This window comes from Pseudonaja textilis, chromosome 2 (assembly GCF_049901715.1).
Source record: "Pseudonaja textilis isolate UNSWEBS1 chromosome 2, rPseTex1.2, whole genome shotgun sequence".
In the NCBI taxonomy this organism is placed as follows: domain Eukaryota; kingdom Metazoa; phylum Chordata; class Lepidosauria; order Squamata; family Elapidae; genus Pseudonaja; species Pseudonaja textilis.
In genome coordinates, this window is record NC_141991.1 from 3,322,326 (window position 1) to 3,334,259 (window position 11,934).

The following is an 11,934-nucleotide window of genomic DNA, read 5'->3' on the forward strand; positions in this document are numbered from 1 at the left end:
GAAGATGTGCGGACTGCAACTCCCATGATTCCCCCGCTCAGCATCGTCTTTTAAAAACAAAAAATACAAAACACTTCCGCTAGCCGGTTTCATCCGAGCTCGACTCCTTGGCCGTAAAAGAGTTAAAAGCACAGAGTTGACACTCCTAGAGGGGCCTCATAGCTAGATGGTCGAGGAAAGCGCCTTCCTGTTTGCCGCCGAGCTCCCGAGAAGAAAGAGCAGGTAAAAAAGTAAGCGGGGCGGCGGGTCGTGGGGAAACGGCTACACGCGTCACGGGCCGTTGTAAGTCGGTCTGCGAGAGATGCGGCCTACGAAAAAGAAGTGTCGGAAGGGTTTGGCATCATTTTGCCCACCGTCCAAGTGGAAGGCCGGTTCTGGGCAAGACAAATTATTTATTATCATTATCATTATTACCACTATCACTATTACCACTATCACTATCACCACTATCACTATCGCTATTATTTCCCACCGATTCTTCCCGTTTAGATACAGCTAAACATTTTTTTTTCCAGTTTTGGGTTGTCCACCTGCCAGGTGTGACAAAACTCCTCTCTTGGGTACAGCAGCATAAATAAATAAAATAAATAAATAAATGAACCCTTAATGCATAATCTGGACAGACAATTGTTTTTTTTTGGGGGTGTTTTCCCCAAGATCTCTCATTAAAAAGCCTTTTTTTATTGCAGGGACATAACTGCTGAAAATTAGGATTTTTTTTTTAAAAAAAAACCATTCTGCCCCAAGAAAGCAGGTTCAGTTATCGGGTGATTTTTCTGCTTTGTTATCTTGATCTGGAAAATCAGAAGTGTGGAACACTTTTGCTGGAGGGGAGGGAAGCTTAGCTGTCAAGTCACCTCCAACCCAGGGGTCTTCCAACCTTGGCCACTTTAAGCCTGGAGACTCCCAACTGGGGAATTCTGGGAGTTGAAGTCCTCCAGGCTTAAAGTGGCCAAAGTTGGAAGACCCCTGCTCCAAACTGAAGGGGTCCTTAGTGCTCTCTGAGCTGGCTTGTTTTGTTGCGGACGTTTCATTAGCAATAGCAATAGCACTTAGACCTGTGATGGGGAACCTATGGCATGTGATGGGGAACCTATGAACAGGTGGCATGCAGAGCCATTTGTACTGGCACACGAGCTGCAGGCAAACTGAACTATTACCATCGAGAAGGAGATTCAGGGTATTAAGAACAAGGACGACTAGATTTAAGAACAGTTTTTATCCAAGTGCAGTTTTGAATTTGAATGCAGGGTCATAAGATTTTTGTGGAATTTAATGGCTGAGAGTAATGGGGTATTTACATTTTTAAATTGTGTAGAGATTATTGTATGGTTTGTTGTGTTTAGTTTTATTTTTCTTTCAATGGTGTTGTCCAGTTTTACTTGTGGAAGAGCACCTCATTTCGTTGCACCTGCTTGCGAGTGTAATGACAAATAAATTTTTCTTCTTCTTCTTCTTCTTCTTCTTCTTCTTCTTCTTCTTCTTCTTCTTCTTCTTCTTCTTCTTCTTCTTCTTCTTCTTCTTCTTCTTCTTCTTCTTCTTCCTCTTCCTCTTCCTCTTCCTCCTCTTCTTCTTCTTCTTCTTCTTCTTCTTCTTCTTCTTCTTCTTCTTCTTCAAACTTACCTCACTGTGCATGCGCGTGCCTCACAGCTGATTTTCAGCCAGCTTCAGGCCTTTTTTGGACTCCCAGAGGCTTGAGGAAGGCTTCTGTAGGCTTCTTCAGGCTTTTCTGGATGAAAACTAGGCCAGGAAATATCGGAAGTGACGAAACGGGCCTAGTTTTCGGCCTGAAAAGCTGGCAGAAGCCTTCCTCAAGCCTCTGGGAGGCCGAAAAAGGCCTCAAACTGACTGAAAATCAGCTGTGAGGTGCAGTGCAGGAAAAGGGATGGCGGGTGGGTGAGTGGGGATTGCACACACATGCATAGGTGGGGTGGGGTGGGGGCACATTGCCTTCTGGGTGCTGGCATGTGAGTGCGAGTGTGCAAATGCGCACACAATTTTTGGCACAGGAGCCTAAAAAGGTTAGCCATCACTGACTTAGGCCAAGGGTCTTCAAACTTGGCAAGTTTAAGACTTGTGGACTTCAACTCCCAGAATCCCTGAGCTAACAGGAGGAATTCAGGAGGAATTCTGGGAGTTGAGGTCCACAAGTCTTAAAGCTGTCACATTTGAAGACCCCTGACCTAGACTTATATACCGCTTCACAGTGCTTTACTGCCCTAAGTGGTTTTACAGAGTCAGCATATTGCCCCAACAATCTGGGCCCTCATTTTACCATGGAAGGCTGAGTCAACCTTGAGCCTGGTGGGATTTCATCTGCCAAATTGCAGGCAGCTGGCTGTCAGCAGAAGTAGTTTGCAGTACTGCATTCTTATCACTGCGCGATGAAGGCTCTTACCCAAGCTATTATTTTTAATAGGTTTTTTTTATTTTTAATATTTTCACTTTTATGACCACTGCAGCATCTCCATGGTCACATGATTTACATTTGGATGCTTGGCAACTGATTCACATTTATGACGTTCGCCATGTCCCGGGGTCATACGATCCCCCTTTTGTGACCTTCTGACAAGCAAAGTCAATGGGGAAACCAGAGTCACTTCAACAACCCTGTGACTAATTTAACAATTGCAATGATTCATTTAACAGATATGGCAAGAAAAAGTTGTAAAACGGGGCAAGGCTCACTTGACAAATTTCTTACAGTATAAATTTTGGGCTCAATTGTACTCATAAGTTGAGGACTACCTGTATACAATATAATGAAGGCAAACCTCTGAACTCAATTTTTCACTCTCGAGACCCCAATCCTGCCACTTCCAAGTATGTGTGTATGTGTATGTGTATATATATATATAGAGAGAGAGAGAGAGAGAGAGAGATTTTCCCCAAATTTTGTTCCATTGTACTTTACTAATTTATTTATTTTTTCTTAGTTTTTATTGTTTTTTATTTTTTGTTTTAAATATGGTTTTACATTGTGTAAGCCTCGAGTTGCCATGGGCGAATATATATATGGCATCTAGGAGCACCATCTCTTCACAAGAGATCCCCAGAAGTTTTGGAGGGTATAGTTACTTCCAATTCTTGAATAATTACCTCAGTATTCTTTGTATATTAACGTATTGCTTGCAAATGTTGGAATAGCTTTTAGTCCTGTCATTTTCTATTTTTCAGTGCAGGTAGCAAGAGGAAATTCTATCAGCCCCAAAGACGACAAATAGACATTTTTGGATGCTTCACTGCTTTCCTTCCAAGCAGTTTTGTTGAACGATTCTGTTAGGCTGTTGATGCTGGAAAGATCCAAAAAGACTTCTGCAGTGGTCCTCCAGGATTGATGCTGAAAAAGAGGAAGGAAAAATAAAATAAATCAAAGTTTCTGTGGAGGAAATGGCCGTCGCACACAAAACAGAGGCAACCAAATGCCTCCTAAAAGAAAATGTTGATCCGGAAATCAAAATGGAGGTGCAGTGTTCCTCCGGCCTTCAATCTGGAGAAGGAAGGAAAAGAGAAGATTTCCCAGAAACTGGGAAGATTAAGCAGGAGATTATCCATCACGTGAAACAAGAGCCAGAAGAAGGGCCCTCTGGAAATTGGGACGCCCAGCTGCAAGAGTTTTTGAAGACGCTGCAGTCTCCCGATTATGGCAGAGAAAGCCCTTCCCTGGCCTGGAATGACCCTAAATCCACTCAGGTGCTCTCTCAAAGGATGAGGGATGCCAGCAACTGTCCCAGAGGAGTTTGGGTGGCTCCGGCCCAGCCGCACGTGGCTGTTGAAGCCCAGCGGGAGTATGAGAGTTCTCAGGAAGCCGCATCCGGCGGGAAGGGGCAGAAGGGGGCGGTGAGTGGGCCCGGGGCCAAGCTGGAGAAACAGCGCCAGCAGTTCCGGGAGCTGTGTTACCAAGAGGCTGAAGGGCCTCGCAAACTCTGCAGGCACCTCCAAGAACTTTGCCACGAGTGGCTGAAGCCAGAGAAACACACCAAGGACCAGATCCTGGATTTGGTGACGTTGGAGCAGTTCTTGGCCATCCTGCCTTCGGATATGCAGAGCTGGCTGAGAGAAAACATGCCGAGGACCTGCACTCAGGCCGTGTCCCTGGCAGAGGAGTTCATTGTGAGGCAGCAGGTCAAAGGCTGGAGCAAGCAGGTGAGACTCCGGATAAAGGCGACCTTGAAAGACTGTTGTGGGGGTGATGCACAAAATCTCCTGTGTGAATGACATGCCCTGCAGTCTTAGCTAACACATATATATCACACACACACACACACACACACACACACACACGTGTTATGTCTCCCCTTTAATTGCAGGTGAGCAAAACGAAATATAGCAGTTCCAGAAATATCACAAACCAAAAAGCAAACCCCCACAAGAGGACTGCTGAAGTATTTTCAGTCCTCAGCAATAAATCCAAACTCTGTCCGGCAATCCTGATGTGGCTATAAATCTCAATGCCTCAAAGAGTTCTCTTCGTGTGTTCACTCCCATAAATCACTTTGCTTCTGGCAAAGTTCACCAGCCAAACTGTTTCCTTTTATCCTCTAAGGGGCGTGTTAATCTCCTTAATTAGTCACTGGCTCGACGCCTCCTTCCCAATTGAGATTGACATCTCAATCTCTGTCTATTTCTTACATCAAGCCAGGATCTTTCCAAGTTCTCTTCTTCACTGGAAAACTCTCGCATGTGTTCCTAGTTAGCTATTCCCGGCTGTTGCTCAGCCAGAGGAGAAGAATCAGAGGAGGTCGAAGGTCCTGACATCTCTATTAAATCAGGTTCATCTCTCCTAGTTAAATCCATTTCCTCATCCTGGCTACCATCCAAGTCACTCAGCAGTGCCGGCTCATATTTCACTGCCATATCCTCTTCGCTCGAGCTCACATCTGCCAACGGAACAGATTCCAACTCCGGAGTCACAACATATATGTTAGCTAAGATAACATATTAAGATAATATATATATGGAGACTTTTCCTGGGTGTATCTGCCAGGGATTTCCACTGCTTATTATTTTAAAATTTGATCGTATCAGTCTGATTTACTTGTGAATTAGACGTTTGATTCAGACGTTGCATTAAACCTCAATTCATGGAATAAGAATACAAACCAGTCTAATGAAATAAGACTAATCATGCCTGTGAGGAAGGGAACCAGGTCCACGTTGAAATTCTTGCTGTGTCCCCTCCACGGAAGAAGCTTGCAAGCAGCCTATTTTTTTTTCCTCCCCAAGTTTTGTGTTTAATCCTTTCAGCCAGGGTTTCTCAAGTTTGGCAACTCAAGAGAAGTGGACTACAATTCCCAGCATTATCCAGGTACCCTGATGGCTAGAGATGTTGGGAATTGAAATCCATACAACTTAAAGCAAGGTTGAGCAACATTGCATTAAACTACAGTACTCTGAGATACCTTTGCAATTCTAAGTCCATGAATGAGTTTATTCCCTTCCTGTCCCGTTGTCTCAACATCTGTTTCCCCTTTGCTGCTCCAGATGATGGGGATGACGGAGGGGGAATCTGAAAAGCCCCCCAAAGGAAACCAAGCTCTGTCGGAAATGGTGAAGGCACAGCTTTTTAGAGAAGCCAAGCAGGAAGCTGGAGGGAATGCAGGCTCAGTGGGTAAGTCACGTTGAGCACCTGGCAGATCAAATATTAGAGGCTTCTTTGGACTCTTCTGCAGGGCAGCTTTTGTCAGGGTAGTGATTTAAGAGCTGGCCAGTTGATGCAATGACGTAACGATGGGAATGAGTCAACAATGTTTTTTTGGCTGTTATCCCTTTAAGAGTCTGTATAATAAGAGGCCCTGTTAGGGCATATCTCTCTCTCTCTCTCTCTCTCTCTCTCTCTCTCTGTTCTTCTCTGCCCTAATTGCTGCTTGTTTGACTTCTGTCTGTAGTACACGTATCCATAGTATATATTCTTTTGTAGCTAAAACCACTATTTATTACAAACCTCTGTCTGCTATTATTGCTCCTGGGTTGTCTCGCGTAGTAAAGCTGTGCGCACTCTTATAGCTTTAAACTATAGCTGATACCAGTTGGCAATGGCACCTTCAACGTTATCTAGTGTTATCCAAATCCAACATTATCCAAACCCCTGATCCATGGACCAACACCAGGTCACGGCATGCCAGAAACCGGGCCGCACAAACAAGCAATAGCACTTGGACTTATATACCGCTTCATAGTGCCTTACAGCCCTCTCTAAGCGGTTTATAGAGTCAGTATATTGCTCTCCCAACAATCTGGATCCTCATTTTACCCACTTTAGAAGGATGGAAGGCCAAGTCAATCTTGAGCAGGTCAGACTCAAACTGCTGGCAGCCAGCAGTCAGCAGAAGTAGCCTGCAGTACTGCCTTCTAACCATTCTGCCACCACAAAGCCCCATCTGCAGGATGAAGTCAGCACGCGAGACCAGCTCCCCCTCCAGCCTGTGGAAAAACCTCTCTCCACCGAACCGGTCCCTGGTGCCCAAAATGTTAGGGGCCACTGATCCATAGTTTCTCAACTTGGGTAACTTTAAGATGCGTTATGTCGTGGCTTCTCCCCTTAAACATTCTAGTGTTCCCACCCCCTAAAGAGAATGTGAAACGGAGAAAGTAAGAGTGGATAACCCTACAAAAAAGGATTGTTGTGTTGGCGTTATCAAAGAAGTAGGAAGCCTCACAGCAGAACATGTTATATTATCTTCAAAGCATATCCCCGATTGGAAAAATAAAGCCTGAATAATGAAGGATTGCCCTCTTTTTGTAATACAAGGCTTTTTAACCTTCAAAATACTCTCTTGACTACTAGCTAGTCTGTTAGAGTTTGCAGCAGAAATTCAATTCCAGAAAACATACAGATGATGGATTCAGCAGGATCATTAACTTCTCTATAAACATATTAACATGCGTAAAGTTTACAATACCATTTGTAGATTCTTTCCACATAACATAAGCAAAACAAGCAGCAGCCATTCAGAGCAGATATCAGTTTCAGCAAGCAAGCAAGACTAGTGTCATGTCCCTGACAGAGTCTGAATCCGAGGAAGACAAACAGCTGATGGGGTGGGAGTGCGGCTCCGTTGGCTGTGGGAAGGGCAAAATCTGGCTGGGCAGAGCAGGGGGAGTTAGAACAAGGGAGAGTGAGTTCAGAGGAAGACCCAGGCCCAACTCCTGTTCATCCTATATGGCACGCAGGGTGGAACGGAGAATAGAGCAACATGGGTTGTGTGGCTTACGGGGGAGGAAAGGGCCCTGATTCCCTTCATTAGCCACATCCAGGAATGAAAGTTTATAAGAACTGAATGCTGACTGTGGCAGCTGCTGGGAGCAAACGTGACTTTATCCAGTGTTGTCTTTGCTTATCTGTGTTCCTGGCATCTTTCCAATCGTGTGAGTTTTGCCCTCACATCTGCCAAGCTAATTACCTCAGTTTGGCTGGGTTGGACTTAAAGTTACAGTTTTTGTTGACCATGTTTTAGACTTGATTCCCTGCAGTTAAAGGCTGTTCCTTGGGAGAGGTTTTCTCCAGCCAGAAGGTAACCTGGACATCGGGGGCAAAGTTGGAGCTATTAAAGGGACTCTTATTGATTATCTGAATGTGTTGCCTTTGTGCCACGCCCCGGGTCATCACAACTGGTTTCTCTTTCACTTGAGAGCTGAGCACAGAACAGAAATCAACCACGCCCAGATTCTCCCTTTTAAGTTTCAGCTCTCATTGGCTCACCTTGTTACTAAGCTCGATTCCAGTTCATGAATATACCCTGACATAGTCTCCTATTTTTATTTTTTGCCTCCCCGTACAGACGACGGCTGGCCTGAGCCACAGAGGACATCGCTGAGAATGGCTAGGGAGAATTACTTCCTCGCTCCAGGTACGCCTGATGGGAATCAGCACGGAGCAGAGCAGCGGGACGGAAATAAAAGCAAAGCAGCGACCGACGAGCTGGGCCCCCCACAAGGGTTTTTGCAAGCTGCTCCCGAACCCGCTTCCCTCAACACCACGGGGAAGTGCGATGCAGAGGGCCTCGGCCAAAGCTCCCCGCGTGATGCGGGCGAGAATCCTGACCCAGAGGAGAAGCGTTACAAGTGCTGGCATTGCAGCCAGGCTTTTGGCAGCAGCTTGGATCTCTTGGCCCACGAGAGGACCCACGTGGACGAGAAGCTCTACATCTGTTCCCACTGCGGAGAGAAGATGAGAATCCGGGCCGGGCAGGTCTCCCACATCTGCTCCCACTGCGGCAAAAATTTCGGCTGGATTCCCAAAGAGAAGCTCAGCGCCGACCGAGAGAGATGCTTCATGTGTTCGGAGTGCGGGAAGTGCTACACTCGGAGGACGGACTGCCTAAAGCACCAGAAAACCCACGCCGGAGACAAACTCTTCCTTTGCACGGTCTGCGGGGAAAAGTTTGCATCGTACACCTCTCTCAAAATGCACCAGGTGGCCCATCGAGGGCAAGACACTTTCCAGTGTTTCCACTGTGGGAAAGCCTTCATGTCCAGGTCACACATGTTGCTGCATGAGCTGATGCACAAGAACAGCTGCTCGTACTGCGGGAAAAGCTTCACCCGAAAATCAGAACTGTGTGAGCATGAGAAAACTCACACTGCCACAGAGTAACCTCCTTAGAAAAAAAACATTTCTTTGAACCTCAGGCAACCAAACCCCAGTTTGAAGGGCTGGAGAGACACCCGATCCCTCAAAAGCCTTAGAGCTCTCCCAAGTTTTATTACCCATATATTTTCTTTATTTTCTTTAAAAAAAAATACAAAAAAAAGTAAGAAAACAAGTCAAAACTTTTTTACTAGAAAGTCATTGTAAAAGGGCTGTGCGGGGATTCCAAGTTGGAGCGTTTGTAAGAGTACGAACACGGCAGTTCTCTGTGATTGTGTAAAGCTGTTTTTGTCTTTTCATAGGATACGATGCCAGCTGGGAGGCAGCCGCCTTGTTGCAAGAAAAGGCATAGCTGCTTTGTAGACAGATGCCACATTGGCACTCAAAATTTATTTTTCAAGTGATCAGATCCAGAATTAAACTGTATGGTTCAGCTACTACCTAAACTTGATTGTAATTAAATTTAAAGACAAGTCAAACGGAGCATTTTCATGCTCCTGATGCTATTTTTAAGAGAGCACACAAGCACTCCAAGCTTGGCTCAGCCTTAGGATGAAAAAATAAAATTCATAGATGTCATTTTTGTTACAGATTCACAGGGCTGGAACGGATCTTGGTGGTCTTCAACCCTCTGTCCACTGATGATTTCATATAAAAAGAAACACCTTTTTGATGTTGCTGTAAACTCTTCAGTCGGTTTGTGAGCCACATTTAAGTGCAAAATGGCTAAGAAATTTAAAAGTAGGATTTACATGTTCAAAATGTTTGCAGAAAGAGAAGTCTATTAGTAAAAGTTTGGCCTCTGATGGCACAGTGTAGTAACGTCTTCATTTATTTGCCCAGAATTGTTTTGTGGAAAAATGAGATGATGGACAGAAGCTGATGCCATGGGTCTCGTGGAACTTGATTGTGTTTTTAAAAAGGAAAAAAAAAAGCCCAGCAACGCAGCAGGAAGGGGGCATTGTGGGCAGGTTGAAGTGGGAGAATTCTGCCTTCCCCAGCCTAGATCCAGATGTTTTGAAACTACATTACCCAGAATGCCTAGCAAGAATGTTTCTTAGCCAATGTTAGACAATTCTGAGTTTCCAAGACAGTGGGAACTAACTAACTAACTTTCTTTCTTTCTTTCTTTCTTTCTTTCTTTCTTTCTTTCTTTCTTTCTTTCTTTCTTTCTTTCTTTCTTTCTTTCTTTCTTTCTTTCTTTCTTTCTTTCTTTTTCTTCTCTCTTTCCTTCCTTCCTTCCTTCCTTCCTTCCTTTCTTTCCTTTCTTTTCTCTCTCTTCCTTCCTTTCCTTTCTTTCCTTCTTTTTCTCTTTCCCGCTGCTCCTTCTTCCCTCTTTATTTTTTAATTCTTTATTTACATTTTATAGTTCTGAATTGCCAAGTTCCTTCAAAGAGGGGCATCAAAATATGAAACAGTATATAGCAATTAAAATGTTCAGAGTTAAAATCTTTCTTTCTTTTTCCTCCTCCTCTTTCCTTCTTTCTGCTTTTTGTTTTTAATTTATTTACATTTTGCATTTCTGGACTGCCCAGTTCTCTCAAAGAGGAGCATTAAAATATAACACAGTATATAAGAATTAAAATGTTACAGTTAAAACGTCTATCTATCTATCATCTATCTATCTCTATCTATCCTATCTATCTATCTATCTATCATTATCTTTTCTTCCTTCCTCCTCTTCCTCCCTCCCTTTCCCCCCCTTTTTAGCACTTAAACTAGACCTATTTCTTTGTTAGCGTATTTTAAGATTGCGTTGCTATAAGCCATGCGTTCTTTCATTGCAACTTAACGTGTTTTCTTGGAGGATGTTCTGCTGAATATAATGGGAGTTTCTGATCTAAACTTTCTCAAAAAGTGGGGGCACATACATAATAAGCACTTGAGATAAAGGACAGCCTTGCCTATCACCTGGAACAACCACAGGCCCTAATGATAAAAGCTTGTATATTTAGCAACTTGCTGGTGTAGAAATGCAATGCATTCAGAGGATTTGAAATATGACGTAGTAGGAAGCGTGAGCCTGAAATAATATTCCAATATTGCCTTGCATCGGATTGTTGCAGTAGGATTATTAATGCACTATTCTGTAAAAGCTATTGGCACAATGAAACAACAAATAGCATTTTGATCAACCTAATGATCAAGCAAGCAAGAGGAGAAGAGGAAGGGAACTTTGTAACTGAAAGATCACAAATGCAGCTGCACTGAGAGAAATTCCTTCTTAATCTCTTTTCTGATGTTGTCAGATTGACTATCGCTATTCAAAATGTTAAATGGAATGAAATTACACTGACCCTAATTTTCCATGGTTGAATTCTTTTCTAATTTTCAACAATAAAATATATTTGCCTTGCAGCTTCATCTCTTTTGTATTTTTTTTTTATGATCTAGCAGTTGCCAGATGACGCCAGGCTTACAAAACCCAGAATTCCCAGCTATTGTGCCTTTTTACTACCAAGGGAAGAAAGGCTGAATAATCATAACTAGAATACAATTATTTAGATTTACGGGGAATAACAATTGACAATTATACTGCTAAGCATTGATCTCCAGATTGCAGTAAGTAAATAGAAGGTCCATAACTATAGGTAGTCCATAACTTACAACCACAATTGGGATCAGAATTTTGATCTCTGGTTTTTAAGTAAGTCTTCATATGATTGGACCAAATTTTTACTGTGGTCATTTAAGCAAATTACGGTCATTAAAAAAAATTGACTTTGCTTGTAGTAAATGCAAGCCAATTTGCCAAAAAGCCAAATCATGATGGTGGTTTGATGGTCATAACTTACAGGACATGGTTTTTTTAGAGCCATCTTCACTTTGAACTGAGGTTAAATGAATGATCGTAAGTTGAGAACTACTTGCATAGTTTACCCCATGTAGAAATATCACATTGAGGAAAGCTAGTGTAGCTGAACTAAATTTGAAGGGTTTTTTTTCATGGAATTTCCACGAAAACAGTCCCTGCCTCTAGGAAGGAGTCCCCAAACTTGGCAACTTTAAGACTTGTGGAGTTCAATTCCTAGAATTCCTCAGCCAGCATGGAGTCAGCATGATTTTGAAGTCCACAGGTGGTAAAAGCCATAGTTGCCCATCCCTGGTATACTACAAATACACGTATGTCTCTATGTCTACATCAGAGGTCTCCAAACTTGGCAACTTTAAGACTTGTGGACTTCAACTCCCAGAATTCTTAAAAGTTGCCAAGTTTGAGGACCCCTGGTCTATATCCACATCTATACAGTATTTTTTTTTATTGGAGACCCAATTGGTATAGTAATGAAAATCCTGGACTAAGAGTGGGAAACTCAAAAGTCAGTCACCAGAGCTCCTTGGGG

At 43.4% G+C, this 11,934-nt stretch overlaps 1 protein-coding gene across 2 annotated transcripts; it reads left to right on the forward strand.

Annotated features, from left to right (window-relative positions):
- Positions 1 to 141: 141 nt before the first annotated feature.
- On the forward strand, positions 142 to 10,948 carry LOC148126567 (uncharacterized). 2 transcript variants are annotated; one of them, XM_087928156.1, is made up of 4 exons: positions 142 to 222; positions 3,178 to 4,146; positions 5,485 to 5,611; positions 7,782 to 10,948. In XM_087928156.1, the coding sequence occupies exons 2-4, from the start codon at positions 3,391 to 3,393 to the stop codon at positions 8,594 to 8,596; spliced, it is 1,698 nt and encodes a 565-aa protein (XP_087784282.1). In that variant the 5' UTR covers positions 142 to 222; positions 3,178 to 3,390; the 3' UTR covers positions 8,597 to 10,948. The 2 variants fall into 2 exon arrangements, with proteins under 2 accessions (XP_087784282.1, XP_087784283.1); XM_087928157.1 differs by having other exon boundaries at positions 159 to 222; positions 3,183 to 4,146.
- The last annotated feature ends 986 nt before the right edge of the window (positions 10,949 to 11,934 follow it).